Below are 25,148 nucleotides of genomic sequence, written 5' to 3'. Positions count from 1 at the left end.
TCAAGTCCGATCAACTTCTAGAGAAAACTACACGGTTTATTTGATAGTTCGTGTTTATTTAATGTTTCTGTCTATACACAGTGAAATATGCTTCCATTTGGAGCTTTAAGTCTCACCACTTTTCAGCAGCTTCCTGTGAATAAACAACACAGCTGGGAGAGGACTGTGAATTCTGTATTTTTTTCTCAGATGGTCTGCCAGGCGTGAGAACTCATCTGTGACCAGATCGCTCAGTTTTTAATCAGCAGTTAATTTACCCAAGCGGTTTTTGTTTTTGTTTTTAAACCAAAAATCTCCTTTCGGCTCCCTACTTTCCTGTAAAATTCACGAGTGCGCCGTTGGTCACAAGACATTTAATTAGTCACTGTAATGTTTCAAAACACAGCAATCGGTCTGTCCGCTGGTGAATGAGAAGTGAGACACACGCCACACAGCATTCACTCTAAATGTCTCTAGAACTTGCCCAATCTTTCTTTCGTCACATGCCTGTCTGAGTGAGTGGAGGGCATGTGATTTATTTATACTAGTTGTTCGGCTCTGTTTCTTTATTTGTATGTGTTGCAAATTAACCCGGCAAGGTCTAATGTAGGTACGCCTCGATATCTTCTGCTCCCCCCCCCCCCCCCCCCCCCTCCGCTCCCTAGACATCAGGCTTTAGACCACAACCCCATTCCAGATAAGATGTTGTCAGCAGGAACCACATTTGAGAGGATGTTTATTGTTGTGATGTAGTCTAAATGGTGGAAAAATGTTATGTTGTCATTAAAAAGTAGCTGACTTTCTCCATAAACTGAAGCACTGTTTGGGTTTCTTTTCGCCTCATTGTATTACATCCCTGTTTCCATAATATATTACTCCATATCCTCGTATGGATTTGGATGCCAGTTGAACATTTCAAAGTCACACATGTTGATAGTTCACATTTTATTTCCATCAAACTTTCTTTTAACAGCTCTCTGGGAGCATGTAGGAACTCAGGACCTATTGACATAGTTCTGAAAAAAGAGTATTTTGTGTACTTCGTTTATTCTATGATTGTGCTGCTGTTTTTCAGACCGCTAAGATCATCTTTATTTTACGTGCCAAATGTTCTCAGGAGGGCAGCAGGGTTCTTTGAGTCCCGTCCATCATGCAGAGCATGCTTTGGCTGAAATGAGCGAGCCGTCTTTGAGAAAGATGATGGATAATAGCATATGCTGCTACAAAACCTGTATGTATCATTTCGTATTAACTCCGTATTAAATGTTTCCTTTACCTTATCTTTGCCTATATTTCCTTACTGCCTCACAAATGCTTGCTTTTAAACTACAAGCTGATAAAAAAAAAAAACCTGATTGTCCATAGGAAGCAGTGTCCATGATATCTAAAAACTATTTCAAATTTTCACAGTCCACAGGACAGTTTTCGACATCAGCCTACTTAAAATAAGATGCTTAGAGAAGGCTCCAGCTCTTCTTGAGCTAACTTAATGTGTTTTATTTCTCTTCTTATATTGCAGAGTTCTAATTTGCATTCTCAGACGCAGCATTTGTTCATTTCCACCACTGTTCCTGAGCCCATGCAGACTGCAGAGTCACCCAGAGCTATGCAGGTCTGCTTTTCAGCCTTTTCCCTCGCATACAAGGATTTCTTTTCATTCTCTAAATCTTATGGTTGACTTTACATGACAAAAATTGCCACAAAACTATTTCAGTTTGATTTTATTTATATAGCAGACAACAGTCACCTCAAGGTGCTTTATATTGTAAGGTATAAAGCAACAATCAGATGACCCCCATAAGCAAGCAGTTGGCAACAGTGGGAAGGAAAAGCTCCCTTTTAACAGGAAGAACCAAGCTGGTGGGGGGCTGCGTGTGCAGGATTGAAGATACACTATGAAAGACATCAAGAGTTTAATAATAACTAACAATTAAATGCAAAGTGGTGTATGCACACATGGCAAAAAGAGGTGAGTAAGAATAAACTATTTGCTGGCCAAGTCTTTTGGTTAACCCCTCCCCAGCTTTACTTCTCAAAGATTCATCCTCTGTGGTATGCTCTTTTATTCCCAGTCATTTTACTAATTAGTTGGGGGGGGGGGAATTCCACCAGATGTTTTCTTCAGCGTTCCATAACTTTTCCAAGCGTTGAGTCCTTATCCTATTATGATGTGCAAATAAATAATTACTAGTAAAATTTCCATGTGACAGTGCATCTGATCTTTTTGTAAACAACCGTTAAACTGTAGGTTTAATAGACCTTCTGATTAATCATCAGAAATAAGAGCGAGTCCACTTCAGTGCTCTGCACGCATGGAGGGTGTCACACTTTGGGATCACTCATTTCTTCACTTGAGTTCCAACTTGTTGCACATTAGCCGGTTGTTACTAGTGAGTTACACATTACATACCCAGGTTAATGTAGCTGGAGTGTGATGCCACTCCACGCTGATCAAAGTCTCGTGGCGTGATGATTTGCAGACTTCTGAGAAACTCCCTCTGCTTGCATGGAACAGTGTTACACACTTCACCCAGTAACAACACACGATCTTCAGCGAGCAACGCAGTGAAATGCGTTAAAATGTTGCTGTTTTGCTTTGCTTTGAAAAGCTTCGCAATTTCCTCCTTCATTATTATTCTAAGGGACGGGTTGTGATTGGCTCGCAGTCTGACGTCACGCGAAGTGCTCGAAGCATGAAAAAAAGGAAAAGCTCCTCGCTGGTGCTCAGACCGTGTCTGTTTCTCCTCTCTCAGGAAAAATCCGTAAAGTTTAAACACTAAAAGAAAAAAGAAGAGTTAAACTCATGAAAGAAACCGGGCGAAGGAGCGAGCGTAGGTCGAACTCGTGTCACTGTTTTCTTTTTCGCTGTATGTGTGGGGTTTTTTAAAGACTTCAGAGTAGTTTGGGTTTTGTAAAGCGACTTTCCAGCTCTCTGGGATTGTCTCTCAACGCGAAGCTCCCGAGATGAACTTCGATCCGGTGGTCGGGAAACTTCATGTAAGTAAACACGACACTTGCTTTCTAAATACGCTCTTTGTTGAATGCCTACCACTCTGTTTGCGTGTGTCCAGTGGATTGTTGATTCATTGACGCTCCTAACTTGATAGTTTCTATAAAAATCATTTACCAAAGTAGCCTCTTAATTCAAGCTGCCGCTAAACGTTTATAATCTAAAAGTATATATTTTTTAAGAAAAGGCTTCTGTCTCATTAAGTTAAAGCGAAGAGCCGACACAGATAAGAGTGTCGTGGAAGCTGAAATCACGTCCAGGCCTGTGAACTTGAAGATGAAACAAGTCCGTGCATTGTCCCAGGCACAGGAAGCAACACTGTGTTTATTGTTGTTAATTATTAAAGTGTTTATTTCTGGAGAAAATGCAGAAATACTTTGGTTTTTGTGTCTTTGCTCTCTTCAGTGCATGTGCTGGATCATTCACTCGCTCGCCCCCCTCTCTCTTCCAACACTACAGCCACCATCTGTGTTGGACATCATGCGGTCACACTCCTCAGACATTCAGCATATGACGGCTCTCGGTCTGTCGCAGCGGATGTAGCTGGCCCTCTAGCCGCTATTAATGAGAGCTGTGCGGCCGTGGGCCTGCTGCCTCAAACGAGCTTTAAATCAAATTGTGTAGAATGTGAGAAGCATGACTGAATGTGTAATCAGAAAGCTAAGAATTCACCTTATCAGTTAGTCCATAACAACTCTCAGCTATTTCTCTCTTAGAGTTTATTCCACTCAGACCTTCACAGAGACGTCTTTTCATTCCTCCCCTGTTGTTTTTTCCAACTGTGCCGCCTATACTACCAGCACTGTGAGCAGACTGGAAGCCTTTGTCCTGCATTAAAAGTACTTTGATTAATGCAAAATACGCATTTGAATTAGAGGAGATCTACTTCCTTTGTCACAGTTTACTGGATTACACCAGGATAACGCTACACGAGATAAGATGTGGAAAATGATATGAGTTCCTAATGACGGAACAAATCAAGCGTTGGCATCTTGTTTAGCTGATGAGGGTAGTGGCGTTTGTCAGTGGCATTTCATCACACATGCCCACTGTCGCTCTGCTCACTGTACATGGAGCTGTTTAAAAGTAAATGTAATATCTTCTGATGGGCCTGGAGCTCCAGTGTTTGTTTTCCCAGTTGTCTGATCTGCGTTTTAAGTCATGCAGTGTTCCATTACTGAAATCCGATTTACTTCTCCGGGTGGCAAAGTCAATGTTTATCTCTTTTGTAAACCACAGTACATTCTGGAGGCCTCGCCAGCAGGCCTTGTTGCTAAGGGACTATGAGGAAACTTCAGCCCCTCCTCATCTCCTCCTCCCCACCTCTCTAATCCCCCCCTACACACACACACACACACCACCCCTCCAAATTGCCCGAGTGTACGTGCCTGGCCGTCCAGTAAACTTCCTGTCTTGAGTATACAGATTTGCTGATATTAGTGGCATCAATTTACTTCTTAGAATTGTCATGCCCATGCAAATGTACACTAGATTTTTATCTGTGATTGTTTACTGTGTGTCTGGGTGTTGGTTCACACAGGAAATAGTCCTCTCCGTCTCTGTGGACTACACAGACAAGGGCAGGACAGGCATCTGGGACAAGCGGAGGCCAAACTATGACACTGGGGACAAGCAGTGGTCGGCAACGCTAGTGTTCCTAATACTGTAGACACTGCTTGTTGCCGCTCTGCTCGGTGACCATGTGAACAGTTATAACCATGCCTGTGGCTTAGAGAAGCTGTAGAGAGGCCGAATGATGCAATGCAGCGCAACTCAGTGTCTGATACCAGGTGGCGTCTGTGCCTTTTAGTGTGGGCTCTTCAGAGAGCCCAGGATGTTTTATTGTTAGTCAATTGATTATCCTGTGTGGACCTGCAGTTGCTAAGGTGAATCACCCTAGTCTTATCAAAGGACTCGCTGACTCATGGAGGGAGTGCCACCTGTTCAGGTGCTGTCTACCCACGTGATGCATACCAACAGAGACGAGTCACCGCTCACATCTGGTCCCGAATTGAAGTAAGTGGAGATAATTGACTCCGTGTCAAACATCCCCACTATCAAGATAAACAGAATAACCTCATCTAGTTTCAGTTTGCTATGTTAGCTACTAATTACATCTTTCATACATGGAAAACATTCCTTTGGCTAACCCTGTGTCACATTGTGAGTGCTAAAAGGTAATCTTTACTGGAAGTCACTTTTTTTCATGTCAGAAAGTGCTACGAAGGATTGTTGTGGACATAGAAGCCTGTTTCTAGACTTTACCTGATATAGGTGCCCATTAAAACAGTTCATTTTTATTTATATAGCAAGAAATCACAACAACAGATCCCTACAATAGACCCTAAGATAATACAGAGAAAAACCCAGCAATCAGACGAGCGCGCACTTGGTGACGGTGGGAAAGACAAACTATTTTTTTAACAGGACGAAACCTCCAGCAGAACCAGGCTCAGAGACAGGCCGCTATTTGCCACCATATCCATGTGATGTTTAGTTATGCCTGTTTGAGAATAGCACATGTAATGGCCCAATGAATGCACAGAGACAAAGTTTTATTATGGATAACCTGTGTCATCTACGGAGGCAGTCAAAACAAAACGCAGTGTTTCATTAGTAAGGATAACCCTGGAAAAGGCTATGTCAGGACACCTGCAGGACACCGGCCCTCATGGACTGGGATTGGGGACCCCTGGGCTATGTCCTGCTGCATATTAGAAAAGGCAATGTCCTCATCTGAGTCTAATAACTGTCTGGAGTTCAAGTGAGAACATGGCTTAAAATAGCTAAAAGAGTAGAGTGTGTTGTATGAGCACATGGCACATAAGTAGCTGTTCATATATACAAGAACATCATGAAGTGAAAGCAGCACTGTGATGTGTCTCTCTCCAAATGTTGCTAACACAAATTTGGAATTTTCATTATGGATAACTCAGTCATGCAGTTACTCCTCCACTGTTTTATTGCTCTTTTCAGTCACTTTTTAAACACAGCTCCACATGGTCCCTGATCCTAGCTTCTGTGGCGTGACGGACAGTTTGGTATTACTGATTAGTGATTCCTTTTGGTTTTGTACTGGTTTAAATAAAGCTCGAAAATTGCTATACTTCTATTTTCAATTTTCGGCTTCCACCGAGTATAAAGAATCATTGTGCACTATTCTATTTTTTAATAGTGCCACTGTTGGTCTCGTGTTAAAAATTTTTACACTGTAATTATTTTTTGAATTTCAGAGAAATCCCCGAGTAAAATTATTTATTAATTTTTTTTAAAGAAAATCCCGACTGATCGAACTCATATTTTTATTTCTGTTTGTTTACTATGTTTCTGTTGCTATTTCTTTACTTCTTTTACTTGTTTGCCGATAAGCCAATATCAAGGTTGATATCAGCTGACAGCATTCCTTTTGATTATTGAATTATTCCATGATTTCCTTTCCTTAATAGTCAATAATAATCGATTAACGTAGTCAAAAGTACAGTCCTGGCCTAAAGGCACCTTTCAAACCTGACATACCATGAAGCCAGATCAGGAAAAGGTTTTGCAGCGGTGCTGTATCTTCTGATTTCCTGCTCTCCTGGAATGAATGAGCAGATTATAATAAAAGTGTTGAGTCTCGGAACAAGCTCAACCTTTGTCTAGAAAATGGAAGTCTGTTTACAAAGACATAAATCTGGTGCAAATTCCAACCATTGATGGTCACTTAAGTCCTTCTTGACCCGCTACACCAGTCACATATTCTACATTTTTTGTAGCGGTGTGTTTATAGAGAACTCAATAAACCGCCAGCACTTCAAACTGCCCCCCTCCCTTTTACACAAAGATGAGCTTTAGGGAAGCTAATGTGATTGTCTTTAAAGCGAGGTGATGGATTCCTGCTCATTCTTAAATCTGTTAGTCATCCTTTCTTTGCTCTCTTTTTTTTTAATTCCCTCCCTGCAGGAGTTGTCTTGTGATTCACCGCTTAGCTTTCCTGTGACAGGCCTAATCACGATTTGAAAAGGCCAAGTTAATCGCCCGGCAGCACACAAATGTGATTTGTGGATTGACATTCAAATTGGATGTCCGTAACGTTCTGTATGAGTTACAATGACGTGGAGTACACGTACGAGCAGTCAACCTTTACAGACCACCGAGACCACATCGACCTGGCAACAAAATGATTCGAACGAAAAACTAAAGAAGCGCCACGCTGCACCTGCTTACAACTGCGTGGAACCTTTTGAACTTTCAGCAACCCACTTTGTTTCACTCATCAAAACAATGCAGCCATTCTTTTGCGGTAAACATCAACGTCAGGGTATCAGTAATTTTGACAACTTGTGGTCAAGAGTCTCTCAGGAAATTCAATACAGCTGTCGTCATCGCGGATCATCGTTCTTTTTCCTTTTTTTTTTTTTCTTTTTCCCCTGGTAAATGTCACCAAACCTGCTTGTGACACACTGTCACCCTCATCTAATCAGTGGAGTGCACCTCCTGAGGAAACTCAAGAATTTGTGCTATGGAGCAGCAGCTTCCCTGAGTTATAAATATCCAACCTAGCGGATATGCTGTGGGTCTAATCGGGAGCTGGGCCTGCTCTAAGGCAGGCTGCTGTGCAGGGAACAGTTTGGAGCTGAACCCTGCATGAAGCCTCTGTATTGTCTCGAGCTTCCTGTGCTCCCTGAGAGGAGGGGGCAGCCGCTTTTCACACGCTCCCCACACATGCACTCTATGTGTGCTTGTGTGCTATATTATATGTGTGTGTGTCTGTGTGTGTGTGTGTGCGTGCGTGCGTGCGTGCGTGCACTGCGTATGCGACCTAACAATGTGGTTTTGAAACTGTTAGCGCCTTCTTGTTCTTAACTGTACTGCACTGACACGGGAGCCATTCTCTTTATTTTCTATCATTCAGCTTTATAATGATGAATGTGTGCGAGCTTGGCTGAACTTTGAATTTATTTACAGCCATGCAGCGAGTGTCAGACTTATTTCTCCTGACAGAAGCTGGGCTGTACTTGTCTTCATAATCTAACCCAAAATGTCAGCGTAATTTATCACTCAAGGAAAGTTGTGCATGATCAACCCCCTTTCTCCAGGCAATGCCAGGATTTATCTGTAAAGCACAGAGCGTTCACTGTCATGTCAAGGTCAGTCGTGGGGGATTTGAGCTGTACAATACAAAACAGTTTCATTAAGACCCAGAACCCCTTATTGTAACATGTAAAACATATTAAATAAAGTTTAATTTAGGACAGAGTATACGTGAAGATTCATCTTAAATTAGGAAATGAAATCACATTAAACATATTTTGAGTGATAATTATCAATTATATACTCATGACATTACAAAAGAAATCAGTATTTCAGTTCTTAAATGACTACATGATGACAGAGTAACACCAGACATCATGAATTACACAATCTCTTGATCTGGTAGATCACATGTTTTTGAGTTCATCGCCATTAACTAAATAAAAGCACTTTTCAAGTTCTTCTGCATGAGCTAAACAAAAGTGCAACTCGTCATACAGTAAGGACAGCGCTCTAGACGCAGCAGAGGTGCATCGCAGGGCAACTGACGGACAAAGCTACAAGCAACGAGCTACATGCAGAGACCTCCACTTCCAGTCAGAATATTAAGACAGGAATCGGAGCCAAAAATAAGCCTGAAGCTAAAGCAGAAGTAGGTCTCTGGCACACATTTGACTCCTTCCAAAGTTAATTGAGCAGATAGAAAAAGCCTTAAGAGGTCAACAGTCGCACCATATAGAACAACAAGGCGAAACATGCGCCATGTTGTGCTCCGAGTCTAGCTGGAGCTTTGTCCTCTTAAGCCTTGAGCCAAAATGACAAGCTTTTTAGTAAGGCAACCCTATGCACAGCTAATCATGTGATCTCATGAGTTCAGCTAAATCTGTGGGGAAAATTGTGGTTCTATCCCCCCAAAAATTGTCATATGATCTTTTGGCCGGTTTGGTCATCACTGTAATAAATTATTCCTTCAGAAATATGTTTAAAACATACGAGACAGTGAATCGGTTAGCTTGAACTCTTAACCCCATTTTATTGTTTTGGGGGTTTTTTCTAGTTGTTTGTTTTTTTCTTTTGCAGTCATATTGAAACCAACTACAGAGCTAGGAAAATTAATCACTTAATTTGAATAAATTGGGGAAAAAACAACCAGAAGTAGTTGAATCATCATAAATCTGACTGATATTCTTTGTGGTAAATGGAGTGGCTTGTTAAGTAGTGGATGATGGTAAAGGGCAGAAGAAGCCACGTGTTGAAATATGAAATTAAATTAATGTTTGAGTCAATTTTGATGTGCTGCAGAGCCTCGGCTGTCGCGTGCTGAGGTTCTCAAACGTTGTCAGGGTGAAATGAGTAAATTCCTGCATTCAACATGGAAATAAAGGAGTGGTGGTTGATAATCAGTGTTGGTTTACTTAGTTGCTCAGAGCCTCCGGCTGCTGAGCGTCGATAATCCAATCAGATGATTAGGCTGCTATCAGATCGAATAGAATAACCTTTTATTGTCATTTTACATGAACAACGAAGTTGTGGGTGCTTCACACCAACTGTGCAGGAATAAAGTAGAAATAGAATGACAGTAGAAATAAATGGCAAACAGGAGAACAAGTAGAGAACACAATAGAGAACAAGTTGCAAAGTGCTTGGAAGAAGTGCGATAGACTCGATCTGAGAATTACTCAAACCATCAGGCAGCCATGGGGTGTGTGTGTGTGTGTGTGTGTGGGGGGGGGGGGGGGGGGGGCGGGTGTTAACTGTCAAAGTCTAAGGAGAAAAAGCAGATCAACAAATCAGTGCAAGTTACTGTAAAAAAAACAACAACAACTTTCGATTGAAGTGATATGAAGTGACAACTACAACTGGTTTCCTTTAGACTACACCAAAGAAAAGTGTAGGCGGCTGAGTTAAAGGTGTGTGTTTTATGAGTAACAACATAACTGTGCTTTTTAATCTCAACTCTTTTCCTCGTCAGCCGTATTTTGTGCATGTAGTGTCCCTTAATTGATGAAAGAAATTTATTTTCTAATAAGAAAAGCATGATATGGAAAATCAGGTCCTGCTCTGGATGCAGGACTATAATGAGGTGCATGATGTCTTTGCTTATCAGTTGGCTATGATTGAAATCATCTGTCCGATATGAAATGAAGACGCTATCTTAGTTTGTTTGTACGTATTGTGCATGTCTGCGTGAGAGACGGGGCGAGAGAGAGACCCTCGCATTTTCTGTTTCTGCCCATCTTTATTTCTTTAATAAAGGGGCTTACTGTAATTTCCTCAGGAATACAGGGTGATCACAGCCGTCTAAATGGCCCATTGATAACCTGGGTCAAAACTGAAAGGATGTCCTGTCATTTAGTCACAAACGCATTCTCAGTGTACATGGCATGTGCAGAGTTTGTGCCAAGGCAATTTGGAGGAACCCGGGTGCTTAGAGGAAGTGGAGTGTTGCTCCTGTTGTCGATGCACAGAAAGTCCCTTATTATTGTATTGCTACTTATTAGTTTAACTTGCATCCACCCATGTAGAGTATTAACTTATCATACATGCAGACTGTATAACAATAGGACACTGTTTTAGCAAATTATCTGTAGCCAAGCTCTCTCATTTGGCAGGGGAGAGAGAAGGACTGGGCCACTTCTGCTGAAGTTGGAGTGTTTCCAGGAATTGGAGGGTTTGGAGGGCTTGCTACGCTGAGGTTACGGTCACTCCACTATTCCTCCTCACTTGGTTTGTGGAGGTTAAACCAAGCCACATTGTGGCTGCCCATAGTGTTTGTATATGCTCTACTTTTGTGCCAGCGTAGTTCAGAAGCCTTAGGATATTAGTGTGGACGTGTGGCCTTGTTTCTTTTCCTTGTGTGCAAGTAAGGCTGTGTTCAAGAAATACCACAAGACTCATGGTGCTGTGCTTGTAGTCCTGTAGGTGCAACGCTCTGTAGGTCCATGTTTGCACGTTGGAGCTTTCTGCTGTCACTTGGGTTGCTATGAAAGTTATGCGTTTGTGTTGTTGCCGGTCCTTTAGCTTGCAGCAGAGAAGATAGCAGTCATAATAGACAAAGAACATCTTTGTAGTGTGGACTAAAAAAAAGTGTTAAACACTAAAAACTGCTTTTCTTTGGTATTTGATGTTCCTTTATGCATTTCTTCCTCCTCATGGTGAACTCCACTATGGTTTCCTTTCCTGGTAAAGCTAACTTTTAAACCAGTCAATATTTGACTGACGCACTGCACCATCACTGTTGGGACTGCGCATGTACTGTAAGTGCATGTTAGCAGCTTCTGTATTATCTGAAACCCCACAATTGCACCAGTGCAGGGCCATAGATCCAACTTTAGAGAAAAGATTATATTTTTGATTCCGTCATTTAAACCCTTTATGGTTTGCTGAGCAACAATCAGTGAATAAATGTATTTGTTAGAGCTACTTCAGTGTAAGAGTTAGCTATTTTCTCGGTTTTACGCAACTGCGATCAGACCAGTAAGACAAAGAAGCAAGGTAAAGAAGCAAGACATTTGTTTGGACTGTGAAATTAAATGAAGTGGCAGAGTCAACAGTTTAAAAAAAGAAATGTTGCATCTTTTCTTGTCGTAACCTTGCCGATCATAACAGGTTAGCTACTGAGAACGGCTGCACCTGGGAGTGTTTGGAATCGCAGGCCTTGAAACGAACAAAGCCTGGAAATGATGTAATATCAGCACTGTCCGTTCATGTTTACTGTCAGAGAGGCACCCTTCAATGGGCTGTGCTCTGTAAAGACACTCTATTAAAGATATTCCTGAATACCGAGCACAGCTTCACAGTCTGTGCCTGCGTTGTGGGGTATAAGATTACCTTTAGCGCAGCTCCTTCATTTCTTTAGTTTCCTGTTTTCTTTCCACTGTTTTTGTCTGTAGCGTGCGCTTGTGCACAGATTTTCTCCGTCTCTCCACATCCCCACCCAGCCCACAGTCTTACACACAGTATATTCAAGTCTAAAGACTCACCCTGTGTCATGCAAGCTGTTAGTTCCCCCCCTCTCACTTTCTCTCCCTCTCTCTTCTGCCTCCCCCGTTCCCCAGAATGTTTGGATAGATGTAAATGGTGTGATTGTGACTGCTCTGCCGGCCGTCTGTAACTCCACGTCTGCTTCTCAGCGTCTTTGGAAAGTCTGACGTGAGCAGAGGGAGAGGAAGAAGGGAAAAGGCAGAGGGAAAGAGAGAGGGAGGAAAGTTCCTTTGAACAACAAGGCATGGCGGCCCTCCAGAGAGTCAAGTCTAGCGTCAGGAGTCGGTCTCTTCCCCGTTCCTCTTTCTCTACCTCTGCCTATGTGCTCTCAGCTTTTATTCCCCTCATTCTCCCACACTGTCCTTTTTAGAGTGCCTATTCCCTGTAGAACATCCCATCTTCAACCTGCTGTCTACAGTTTCTGCCCCTTCCCCCCCCCCCTTTCACTACTCAGCCCTTTCCACCCAGCCTGTCCCATATTCTCTCTCCTGCTTTAACAGAGGTCGGGGTGGGGTGGTTGTGGGGGTGTGCACACGGGAGAAGACAAAACCTCCAAATCTAGGACTTTCATTTACCCACGAGGTGTCGTGTTGCATTCGAGGCGCTTCATGTCGGTGTCGCATGTCCCGGCATTCAAAGAGTCTGGCTTTAAGAATGTGGGTCATTTGAAGTAGAGGCACTAAAGTGCGTTGTTTGCCAGTGAATGGGGCCTTCTCACGTTGACACGGTGAAAAGCGTGTGAATAAACACCATCGCCCGGGGGCCGCACTAAAGTGTTTCGGCTGTATTCTTCTCAGTACCCCACCTATACAAGCCTGTTATTATCCAGCCCATGAATGGATTTCTGAACCCGCATTTGATATGGGCATCATGCTGCTGTTAGTTAAGATACCTTATCAAACTCTGTCTTTTACATCCACAGCAGAGGAAGCAGATTCTCTGCCTTTTTTTCCCCTCCTTTTTTTTGAACTAGAGGAAAACCAGATCAAGGCCTAATTAAGTTTGGCTGCCTGTTGCGCTGCATGTAGTTAACGTGTAGCTCTGCATCCTGCACACACGAGTTTGTGTTGCCTCTAGTTCTGACCGGCTGCACAGCTCCCTTAATTGCTTCCCACGGCAGATGTTGAGATCAGATGGTTCAAATTAAGATGTAGATTGCTCACACAAGGTTTCCTATGAAGATAGATTCTCCTCTTTGCTTTCCTTTATCTTATGAGTTTGATTGCGGGTTAGTCGGCCTACTGTGGATGCACAAAAATAACCCGAATCTCATCTTTTCTTCTTCCTCCCTGTTTGTCTCCCAGACCTTGACGATGCAGGTGAAGGTGGCAGCACTCTTCATCTGGGTTGTGTGTCGTGCAGCAGAACCTCCAGCAGCTCAGTGGTCCAATGAAGCATACGTAAACCGAACACTTCGACTACACAAATCCTGCGTGGAGAATGAACAGTACTTGCACCAGGGACTCTGCTGCCTCAATTGCAATGCTGGTAAGGCGGATAAGAGGAGTTACACTCCCGTGTCACTATATCTACAAAAATGATACAAACATAAGACAAACTGACACGAGGGCAGTTTGTAGCCAACGTTTAGATTGGCATGGTGTCTTCTTTGTTTTTGTTTCTAACTCAAGGTAAATGTCAAAGCCATAAGCTGAATTTGATCCCAAACTAGTTTTTAAAATATTCCCCCAGCCTGATCTGGAAAGAATGTGTGAACCGCTCCGTCTCAGCAGATGAGAGTGAAGCAAAACGTGAAGTGAAATGTGCGGGGTGTGACGCAGAGGTTATTTTTAAAGCTGTAGTCCTTAAAAGCACTAATCCTTTTAATTTATTATGAAAAAAATTCAATAAAGCCGTTTTTTTTGTTGTCGTTTTTTTGTTTCTTTTTAAGTCTGAGCGTTTAGCTGAGACACAAGCACCGCATGGTTCTGCTAACTGATTGAATTATTTTATTTGCCACAGTGGATTCTAAGAAATGCCTTTTTTTTTTAAATATTCGATCAACTCCAGTTTTTGTTTATTTACATGAACTTAGAGATTCACAAATGATTACTTGTGAAAAAGCTGCAAATGTAATCATCACTGCCTGCCACTTTGAAGTAAGAGTTAATAGATTATCAGTTCACAGTTAATTAATATAGTAATAAGAGGTCGTCATTGTTTGACACTGTTCGGCTTGCTTGTGTTTGGTTCAATAATGTGTGATGTTCCTTCCTCATGCATTATTGTGTTTTCTCCTCTTTATCCCAGTTGCTCAGCTGTTACCACATGTTTTAAAGCCACAGTAACCATTTAATGGTGTGGAATGATAGCTTTCTGCTTCTTCTTGTCAGTATAAACTTTTATTTACGAGTAGGGCTGCCACAAACGATTATTTTGATAGTCGACTAGTCACCAATTATTTATGCGATTAGTCGACTAATCAGATCATCATCCACTGGACGTAAAACTACAGCTTATTGCACCAGCAGCATCTGCTCTTATATAACTATCATTAGCTTACAGCTTTAAGCTTTTAAGGTGCTAACTAAAAATAAAGACAAGATGATAGTTTATTCAATTTTAATGAAATTTGCAGATTGTTTCGGTAAAGTTTAATAAACTCCTTGCTATCTAAAATATAACAGGACACCGGAGTATATTCTCCAGCATCTCACACTTCTGATAATCAGCTGTCTGCTTGACGTTTATTCAGCTGTGTAAAAACTATAACTTTAATCTCAGCCAAACCGATTTACTCAGGAACAAATAAAATACTAAAAAAAAGCCAAACAATAACATTTTTAATTTATCTAAGTGACTCATATATATTTAACCTGAGTCGCGAAAGACGGCGGTGGGTTTGAAAACAATTTGCCGGGAGTCCGGTGTTCTCACGGCGCTTGTGACCTAGCCCCCGGCTAGCTATCAGCTAGTGGGTAACAGACGTCTCCGAAAACGTCGGAGCGCTTTTGAAAATATGTGGTGTCCTGATAAACTGAGCCGATATTTGAGGTTTACACAGCTACATTCTCTCCTGAAAATATGTTAAACGTTTATTTTGTGACCCAGAAAGAATAATAAGAGTAATATTAAAACTAACTAGCTACCGCCATTGTTGGAAACTAAGCTGGGCCGCGCTATGAATTCTGGGACACAGCTGCTTCTTCTTCTTCGGGGTTTAACGGCAGCTGGCATCCTTGTACATGCTGTGCTGCCATCTTCTGTTTCAGTCCGTTATTACACTCTTAAATCCTGCTATTATTCCTGTGTCTTTTGCGATCTTACAAAGCTTCAAACGACACGTCGACTATTAAATCAGTCGTCGACGATTTTGATAGTCGACGTAATCGTGACTAGTCGACAAATCGTGGCAGCCCTATTTACGAGCAAATAGATTTTTTTTTAAATCAAAAATTAGTTTTGGATCCAGTTAAGTATGGGTGAAACGGACTGCACTGTCTCTAAACCTAAGCACAATACAACGGCTTTATTTACTAGATGCTTAGAAAGTCCAACCACAGATGTTTTTTACTTTTTTTTAATTGATTTTTTTTCCTCCTGCTGTTTTTTTGCCATTCATGCAGCAAACAAATCCTGAAAACACATGAGAATCAAGTGGTCGTACTCACAGCGTGCATGAATCAAGTCTAAAACTGCAAAGCGTGACAGTGTGCGAGTAAAGGAGATCGACTTGATTCGCTGCAGTTCAGCAAATCTGTTCTCCTCCGAATTCCAGGAAAAAATGATGCAGAAATGTAAAATAGTGATAATCAGTCTCTGGGGCTTGGGTCAAGCTCTTTTTGTTTTTTTCTAAGACGATGCCTCCTTTGGTTTGCAGCTTTATGAACCTAACGCGTTGCTTTGTTCTGCTCTGACGTCGGCAGGAAACGCAGTGCGCCACTAAAAGTTGGCATTCACATATTAAATATGCTGTTTATATGGGCATGCAAAGCGTTTATGTTTTGGGCTAGTTATGTGATGTTTTTCTCCTTTATTTGCAGGAACATATGTGCATCAGCCCTGTGAAAGAGACCTAGAACTCGGGATCTGTCTTCCATGTGAACATGGACAGACCCACACAGAGCACAACAATGGGATGTTCCGCTGCTTGCCGTGTACTCACTGCCGCTCAGGTAATGAGACTCTCCTCCCCTGATAAATCAATAGTGAGGTCATTACTTGTATATAGACTATAAGTATACTTTGTATATAGATTGGTTTTTTTGGTCTACACTGTTTTCCCACATAGATGTTTTACATATTGTAAAAATTTCATAATATTAATTGCAGTATTATAATACTGAATGCTTAGACAATGTTATTGGTCAACTACAATATTGATCCTGGGCCAACATTATTATGATGGTATAGGAACAACACCAACACGGGCATATATATGTCTGTATGTACCTGTAAATATCACAAAATACTCAACTATTATTGACTGAGACGTTTTACTAATCATTTGCTTGACCGTTTATCCGCTTATCTAAGACATGTTTATCAGCAGCTGCACACAGTCATGACGTCAGGTCGGGTACCAGGAAATGGAATAGTCAAATCTGAGTACTGACAATAAATCTGAGGTTATAAATAAATACAGAAGGCTTTTTTTTTTAACCTTAAAACAAACATAAAAGTCGAGTGTTCTGTAATCCAGTTGGTCGGATATATCATTTTAGGAAATTTAATACCTTTTTGTCTGCGCCCCCGCCTTTCAGAGCCACTCATGACAATGTGATCTTATGATGTTACACCAAGTGGCAGGGCGTGTCTTTGTTGTTTTTGTTTTCGTGGGCTGAATGTGAGTGTGTTCCACGTCTCAGGAGATTTGCCTGTGTGTCTGTCTTACCTGACTGAGCTGGGTGTGGCTGCATCTCATTGTCTCCCACACTGCTGTCTTTGTGTCCAATGAAAGGCAGGAGCTGCAGAAAAGAGACTTCTGTTACATAGGATGTGCTTTGTGCTCATTCATTGCGGTTTTAGGAGAGTTTTTTTAATATGTGTGGGTGTGGATGGGTTTGTTTTGCTCTAGTTTTAACTTATTTATGACCATGTAACAATTAAAAGGAACACGCCAAAGGAAATGTGAATGAAATTTTTAAAAGATGCCTATTGTTGGACTACTTTTACTTAAAATGAACTGCAGTGTTATCTGGAACGCTTTAGAACTTGCTGGTCGGAAAATATTTCATATTGACAAGGCTGCTGTTGGTTCAGTGAATCATTTATGGAGTAAGATGGAACTTAAGTTGCTTGGAGCGGAGGCCGCAGTTTGGTTTTTTGTCTGTAAAAGTTATCGCACAAGTAAAAGATGTTATGCAATCGTTTAAATCAGGGGTTATCAAACTTTTTTATAGGGCCAAGCATCCTCTACAGGCAAAAAATGGCTTAAATGGCCACATTTTTGCACCGTTTTATAATTTATAGCAAATTGACCGTGTGTCCTTGACCCTTCCCTTTGTAGGGTAAGCTTTTAATAGTCAGTTTGGACCCATGTCTCTATCTGACTTTGTGGCGCAGACTCACACAAATGGTTACCAGTTTAATGAATTAACCAAAATCGAGAAATCACCAGCCTCTTGGTCTATTTTAGGCTTGGAATATCTCCTCGTATCTCCTTTGTATGTGATGATCTGTCACTATGCCGAGGTACTACAACACCATTGTTGTATGGAAAAAATTAGCCACAGCAACAGCGACTGCTATGTAAGGCTGCCACAAACGATTATTTTGATAGTCAACTAGTCACCGATTATTTTTGCCATTAGTCGACTAATCAGATCATGCATCTATTGGATGTAAAACGTACAGCTTACTGCACCAGCAGCATCTGCTCTTATATAACTATCATTAGCTTACAGCTTGAAGTGTTTAAGGTATGTGCTAACTAAAAATAAAGACAAGCTGATAGTTTATTAAAGTTTAATGAAATCTGCAGATTGTTTCGGTGGAGTTTAATAAACTCAGTCTCGTCTGCTCCTTGCTATCTAAAATATAACAGGACACCGGAGTATATTCTCGAGCATCTCACACTTTTGATAATCAGCTGTCTGTTTGAGGTTTATTCAGCTGTGTAAAAACTATAACTTTAATCTCAGCCAAACTGATTTACTCAGGAACAAATAAAATACAAAAAAAAAAAAGCCAAACAATAACATTTTTAATTTATCTAAGTGACTTATATTACATGTTTAATCTGATTAGCGAAAGACGATTTGCCGGGAGTCCGGTGTTCTCACCGGCTCTAGTGAGCCTTGAACCCTGGCTAACTATCGAGCTAGTGGGTAACAGACGTCTCTGAAAACGTCGGAGCGCTTTTGAAAATATGTGGTGGCTTGATAAACTGAGCAGATATTTGAGGTTTACACAGCTACATTCTCGTCTGAAAATATGTTAAACTTTATTTTGTGACCCAAAAAGAATAATAAGAGTAATATTAAAACTAACTAGGTGCGCCATTGTTGCCAACTGCTCTGGGCCGCGCTATGAATTCTGGGACACAGCTTCTTCTTCGGGGTTTAATGGCAGCTGGCATCCTTGTACATGCAGTGCTGCCATCTTCTGTTTCAGTCCGTTATTACACTCTTAAATCCTACTACTTATTCCTGCGTCTTTTGGGATCTTATAAAGCTTCAAACGACACGTCGACTATTAAATTAGTCGTCAGCGATTTTAATAGTCGACGTAATCGTGACTAGTCGACTAATCGTGGCAGCCCTAATGCTCTGTTGTCAGCCACATATAAAGTGTAATATCAGATAAAATCCCCATCACCAACTTGTTTAAAGTGCAACAAAGTCAATTTTGGTAAAGTGGCAATAGACAGGCTTTTTAATACCTTGTTTTGGTTGTGCAGTTGGGCTTTCACAGCTGATAGTTGTGTCACTCTTTGTGCAATTATGACACTTCACTCCGACAAGAAACACAGATAAATTTTCACCATTTTAAGCTGCTTTTGTATTTCAACTCATTTTAAAACTTCTCTTCTTTAACAGGAAAAGGTTAAGACCGTAAAAATCTTTGATAGTTCTTTTTATGCTACATAATTTCACAGTTAATCCCTTTTAAATATTTGTGTGCTCTGCCAGAATCAAAGCTTCTAGTGTGCCGTGGGGTTTAGTGTTTAACAAGCGTGCAGCAAATGATATCCTACCAGTGTCTTTTTCGTGCCCTGCCTTTAGAAAGGAATGAAACAGAACCCGTGTCGCTCTGTATTGGAAAATTGTAATTTAATTTTGATTGTTACATGTCATTAACATAATAACAGTGAAGCCTGTTGTCCCACATACTTGGAATAAGTAAGAGTAGATGTACTAAACTAAAATAGCAGCCTGTTTGTGTTCAGACTCTAATCAGAGAAATGCTTAAAATACAAAAAAGCTGTTTGTTGGTTTGGAAATCCAAACCTCGACTGAGAGCTTTACTTTTCCAACTTGTCTTGCATAAATGGAAAAAAATACGTGAAGCAAACAATCCAAGTTGTTGCATTGAGCCATCGACTCATCGACGACAGCAACTTGGTGCATTTAGGCATGTAGACGCGGTCAATAAGACCTGTTGAAGGTCAAAGTGAGCATCTAAATGGGGGAAAAAATGAAATCTGTGTGACTTTAAACATGTCATGGTTGTTACTGCCAGACAAAGCCGATTGGAGTATTTCAGAAACTGCTGATCTGCTGTGATTTTCCCGCTCAACCATCTCTAGTACGCCCCCCCCCCCCCCAAAAAAAAATCCCAATGCAAACCTGCATTGTCAGATTACATCGAGCTGATAGGAAAGCAAGGGTAGCTCAAACAAGGACTCATACAATCATTAAACAGGGGTTTCTGCAGTAACTGTGTGATGCAGTCATGTCAACATGGACCAAAATCTCAGAGAAATCTTTCCAGCGCCTTCTTAAATCGATGCCATGAAGAATTAAGTCAGTTCTGAAAGCAAAAGAGGGTCCAAACTAGTAATTCAATGAAATTCAGTTTTATTTATATAGCGCCAAATCACGACAGTAGTCGCCTCAAGGCGCTTAATATTGTACAGTAGATCGTACAATAATAGTACTACTAAGTTATTACTAATGAAATGGGAAATGAGTGCAGTCTTGCATCAGGGTAAGGTAATTTTTTTTTCTTGCCTAATCACATGGAGATCATTATGATCTTTACACTGATCATCATTAACACTTACGGCAGAACGCACATTTGCCTCTATGGGCAGTGTTGAAGCAAACAGAAAATAATTGTGCCATTTCAACTCCAGCTTAGATTAGTCACGATTGTTTAGTATTCTGTGATTTAAATAACTGCAACTAAATGCACCAGCAGAAACATCATCAGTGACCTGATGAAGGTGGCAGTTGTCACCTGTGGGAAAGTCGCCTTTATTTGGATCACATTAAAATATGCAGTGAATACGAAAAAAAATCGTCCTTACTTAGTTCTATAAAACTCTTTAAAATATCCATAGCTTGCTATAGAATGAGCTTAATCGCCTGTATAAAACGATAGGAAGGTTAGTGTGAAAGACAGTGTGCACACATTTTGCAAACCAACCTAACAAAGCCATTTTTCTTTAATTGGCAAGCATGAACATGAGATTTTATATGAAAGGGCATCCTGTGGAGTTGGACCGCTGGCTATTAATTATTATTAATTTTGATCGTATCCTAAAGGCCAGGGCTACCATCTATTTAGGTCTCATTTTAAGAAATGAACCGTGGCAGATTCTCCGTTCCTTATTATCCCGTTAAAGTGAAGCAAAATATGTCTCAGAGGGAGATAAAATTAGTAACCTAATTATCTAACATATCTTTTTTTTTTCTTTGCAAAAGATTGCCACATAATTGCCAGTGTCCAACCAATTAGTTGAAGGTCTTCTATTTGTTCCATCATGTAATGCATGCTGATGGTCGTGGGAATACGTTTTTTTAGAAGTTCACTTGTTAAAGTCTGTAGCTGTTTACGCAGTTTGCAACATTCAGAGTTGAGCTTTGCTAAATAAAAGCAGACATGATGCCATGTCTTGAATTTCTTTTTTTAATTGTTTTTTTTTAGCTGTTTATTTCCCATCGTGTCCTGTTAGGCACTTTTTGACTTTGTTCTGAAAGGTGCTACAGAAGCCTCTTTGTCTCACAACTTTCCTAACTGTCCACAGATCAGGAGGAAATTGCTTCCTGCACCACAACTGCAGACACCAAGTGCCAGTGCAAACCGAATACCTTCTGTGTTCCGGACCAGGCCTGCGAAGTCTGCAAGCGCTGTGTCAAGTGAGTGTCACTTACCTGTTTCCTGAAATTATTCTGGATTGTTTTTGCGTCTGCGTTTACCCTACACTCAAAATTTGGGACTCTGTTTTACTGTTACTTAAAATGTTTCTGTGCTTCAAAACTGCAGGTGTAAACCTCATGAGGAGGAGGTAAAAAAGTGCACACCGTTTTCTAACACAGTGTGCCGAAAACGCCCTCTGTCCCCCACACGAATCACTCCGTCCCTTTCGCCCACGTTGGATCCTCCGGCGAGCATCGGTAAGTTTCACTATCAGTTTCAGATTCTGCTGCTGAAAGTTTTTTAGCTATCATTGCTTAAATTAAATTTTTTGTGTTCGTTGCATTTGTTGTTGTTTCTTTCAGTTGTACCTCTGTGCATTTTCCTGGCCATCGTTATCATCATCATTATCGCACTGGCTCTGTGGTGGTTCATTTTCAAGCAGCGTTCATGTGAAATACCATGTGAGTTGATATCAAGTAATGTGCGTCTGCAGTTAATGTTTTGCTCATCAGATGTGTTCCTAATGCTATTTTCCTGCTTCCAAAATAGGCTTGAAGCTCCAGTGCGAGTCCAGTGAAATTGTCAAGATTCCCATTGTAAGTTGTTTGTTGTTATTTTACATGTTTAATTCAAACCATTTCAAATGGACATTGAACAAAGTGCTGTGCTGCTGAAGGAAGAAAAAGCAGATGGATCTGCTCAGTGTACCTCAGTGATCTCGCATGAATAGAGCAGGTTACAAGATCAGGGAGTTAAAGTGGTGCCACTCCACTCAGTGACTTAAAAACAAATATTGAAATCAATTCTAAAACTGAATGGGAGCCAACAAGGAAAAGCTAACGTAGTTGATCTCTCTTATAAGTGCCTGTTAAGAGTGCGAGGGGGTGATTTGGACCATTTCCAGTCAAGAACGTAAAGACAGGCTGACACCTGAAAAATGACAACAATAAAGTAATCAAATAGACATAAAATAAAAGCATGAATTGTGTCTTAAAGTCAGTGAAGAAAAAAGAGAGAAATGCTTTAACACTGTTTTATATGTTTTCATAACAAGATTCACAAGTGTTTCACATTAGCAGATTTTTACTTCACAAAACTTATCAAAGATTTGGGGGGGGGGGGCTTAATTCTGCCTGTGAAATCTATCTACAGAACACACTCATGGAAAAGTAAAATGAGTCATTATTATTAGTATTATGGCATGATAAAGCCTGGGCCAAGCATGGACCCCTGAGGCACGCCTCATGTAAGGAGATTTGATAATACGATAGTACACCCTGTGTCTGTCAGTGAAATGAGATTTAAAGCATTTATTGGAGTTAAATACCAGTCGAGCTTTTCATCCACTAATCAAAACTTTGATGCGTCAATCTTCAACTCTGTCCATTTATTACACTGTTTGGACAACATATACCATTGTTGTGTTCACGTTTTCTATACATTTCCTTTTTCCTGCTCAGGATGAGAGTGGAGCCACAGCAGAGGAGCGACAGAATGATCAAAACGCGGGTCTAGAAGGCGAGGAGTCCCGTCCAGACTCAAGGCCGCTCCTGCAGGAGACCCAGGCTGGGATGACCAAGGCCTCCCCGCCCCTCGAAGATGAAGACCGAGGATTAGGGGACAGCTTGCCCAACACCACTAGTTCCTCTCAAACTAGCCTGTCAGCCCTTCCCACGGCGGTTTCCAACACCCCACACCAGAGCCCCGCTACCTTCAGACAGCTGCCTGCAGATCTGGTGAGGAGTAGAGTCAGAATGAGCTCAAATGGGTCACACTGTATTTTAAAATTTTCATCACGCCTTAAACTTTCTATTTTGTCTCGTGTTGCAGGATGATCCTCTGCGATGTCGACTGGTGCCACTACAAGGTAAGATTCACACAGAGTCTTGTGTGTGTGGAGGGGGGAAGGGGGGTGTCCACTTTAAGAAACATTTTCACAGAGCTCTTTTGAATTTGAATAGCCTTTATTGTCATTGTACAAAGTACAACGAAATTGGAGTGCCACTCCCTTGGTGCAAAATGCAATAATAAATATAAATGTAAGTATAAAAAGTTCAATAAAACAACCGAAGTACTCAGACAATAATAAGTACGATATATACAGGATAGCAGCATTAATATAATGATAGTATGAATAGCAGCATAATATAGTGACAATGGCAAGTATGGTATAGTTAAGCAGGTTCAATTGTTTTGTGCTTATTTACTACAGTGATAGCTCTGGGAAAGAAGCTATCCCTGAATCTGTTTGTCCTGGTTTTATATGAACTATTACCGTCGGCCTGACGGTAATAGTTCAAACAGTTGATTACTGGGGTGAGAGTGGTCCTTGATGATATTGCCAGCTCTGCTGAGGTACCGAGAGTTTGCAATGGCCTCCAGACTGGGCAGAGAGCAGCCAGTGATCTTCTGGGCTGTGTTGATGACCCTCTGCAGTACTTTTTTTTCCCCACTTGATTTACCCTAAGAGCCAGACAGCTTTACATAAAAACAGTACAGTTTAATGCTGTTCATGGCAATCCAAAGGGAAGTCACAAAATCTCCTCCAGAGCTCATCTTTGCTGCTTGATAGATTTATAATCTCATGATAGTCAGGCCATATCTGAGCCTCTAGGGCTTCGGAACATGCAGCCTTTTTTACTGTTGTTTTGTTCTCATGGTGAATTAAAGAGGACACGGCTTAACTGATTTGTTTGATCCTCTGTTAATAGTATTATACATGCCTCCCCTGACAGAAAATGTATTGAAACTTGCTGCTTGTTCCTTTTGTTGGAACAATGCCTATACTGTTATGATTTGCACGCTAGTGTTCACAGTCTGTTAGGAGCAGTCTGTAAAATAACAAGATGCACATGCATTTTACACGTTGTGGCTTTCTGTTTTCACAGTCGAAATTCTTCCCTGTCTCATCTGTGTGTTTTGTTTGGTTTTTTTCCCCCAAAAGGTTCTGAAAAATCCCTGAGGAAGAGCTTCGATTTGTTCGACGAGTACTTGGACGTGCGGATCCACAACAAGTTCTTCAGAATGATTGGAGTCAGTGACAACCACATTCGGCTTGCGGAGAGCGGCACTTCCAGCGATAAAGTGTATGAACTGCTGAAGAACTGGATGCAGAGGCAGGGACTCCGAGCCGACATCAACGACCTGCTAAACACTTTGCTGACTATGGACCAGCGACGTTCAGCCGAGAGCATCGCCTCCGAAGCCCTCCGAAGGGGCTACTACAAACACGCAGACACGCCCTGAAAAGCAGCGGGGACTTCAAATGAAGTAAACACAAAGTACTTAATACAAAAAGACAGCACACAGACACTGCCAGTGGACGTTGTGTCTCATGAACAGGCTTACCTCTTTTGTGGCTGATCGGCCACGTATTCAAAAGCCAGTAGTTTAAAAAAAAAAAAAAAAAAAACAAGACAAAAAAGATAAAAGCAAAAAAGGGGAAAGTCAAGCTGTTTTGATGAACGGTCTGAGGATGCTAACCTCTTGCCAAATGCTGAAGCGTAACCATGGAAACAAAAAGCCTGGTGTAACAATTTAAATTTTTTCTTTTTTTTTAAAAAGAGCACAAGAACATGAAGTTGTCATCTTCCGCAGGCGCTGCGGCTGCATGGTTTAAGCTGTAGAGAAGCGTAGCCAAGTACTGAAAGCTAAGACGTTTCTGGCTTTGTGTTGGTCATCCGCCCGGATGCTAACACACTAGCGCGAGACAAGGATATATACACTGGTTTGTAGGAGTGGCATTAGCTATGTCACAAATACTGTGCCGTATCGATGCACTGACCTCAGGCACATGTAGGATTTAAAGCAAAAAAGTCACGCTCTGTCAGTTGTGCTGATTTCAACTTCTGTATATTAGTCCATGAACACTTTTCCGACTAATGATTGGAAGATAGCCTCCGTTTGTTATAACAAA

At 41.3% G+C, this 25,148-nt stretch overlaps 1 protein-coding gene across 1 annotated transcript; it reads left to right on the top strand.

Annotated features, from left to right (window-relative positions):
* The first annotated feature begins 2,679 nt into the window (after window positions 1-2,679).
* On the top strand, window positions 2,680-24,678 carry tnfrsfa (tumor necrosis factor receptor superfamily, member a). Its single transcript, XM_026173233.2, has 10 exons — window positions 2,680-2,976; window positions 13,291-13,474; window positions 15,970-16,101; window positions 21,120-21,231; window positions 21,359-21,489; window positions 21,595-21,693; window positions 21,782-21,828; window positions 22,693-22,968; window positions 23,063-23,099; window positions 24,177-24,678. The coding sequence occupies exons 1-10, from the start codon at window positions 2,944-2,946 to the stop codon at window positions 24,476-24,478; spliced, it is 1,353 nt and encodes a 450-aa protein (XP_026029018.1). The 5' UTR covers window positions 2,680-2,943; the 3' UTR covers window positions 24,479-24,678.
* The last annotated feature ends 470 nt before the right edge of the window (window positions 24,679-25,148 follow it).

Source organism: Astatotilapia calliptera, chromosome 7, assembly GCF_964374335.1.
Source record: "Astatotilapia calliptera chromosome 7, fAstCal68.1, whole genome shotgun sequence".
NCBI lineage: Eukaryota > Metazoa > Chordata > Actinopteri > Cichliformes > Cichlidae > Astatotilapia > Astatotilapia calliptera.
This window is presented reverse-complemented; position numbering and strand designations above follow the sequence as displayed.

Bases quoted from the DNA above. Each gene is read 5' to 3' on its own strand.
- tnfrsfa (XM_026173233.2), top strand. From the start codon at position 2,944: ATGAACTTCGATCCGGTGGTCGGGAAACTTCAT. The intron at 2,977-13,290 runs GTAAGTAAACAC...TTTGTCTCCCAG, and splicing joins CGGTGGTCGGGAAACTTCAT to ACCTTGACGATGCAGGTGAA. The intron at 23,100-24,176 runs GTAAGATTCACA...TTCCCCCAAAAG, and splicing joins TCGACTGGTGCCACTACAAG to GTTCTGAAAAATCCCTGAGG.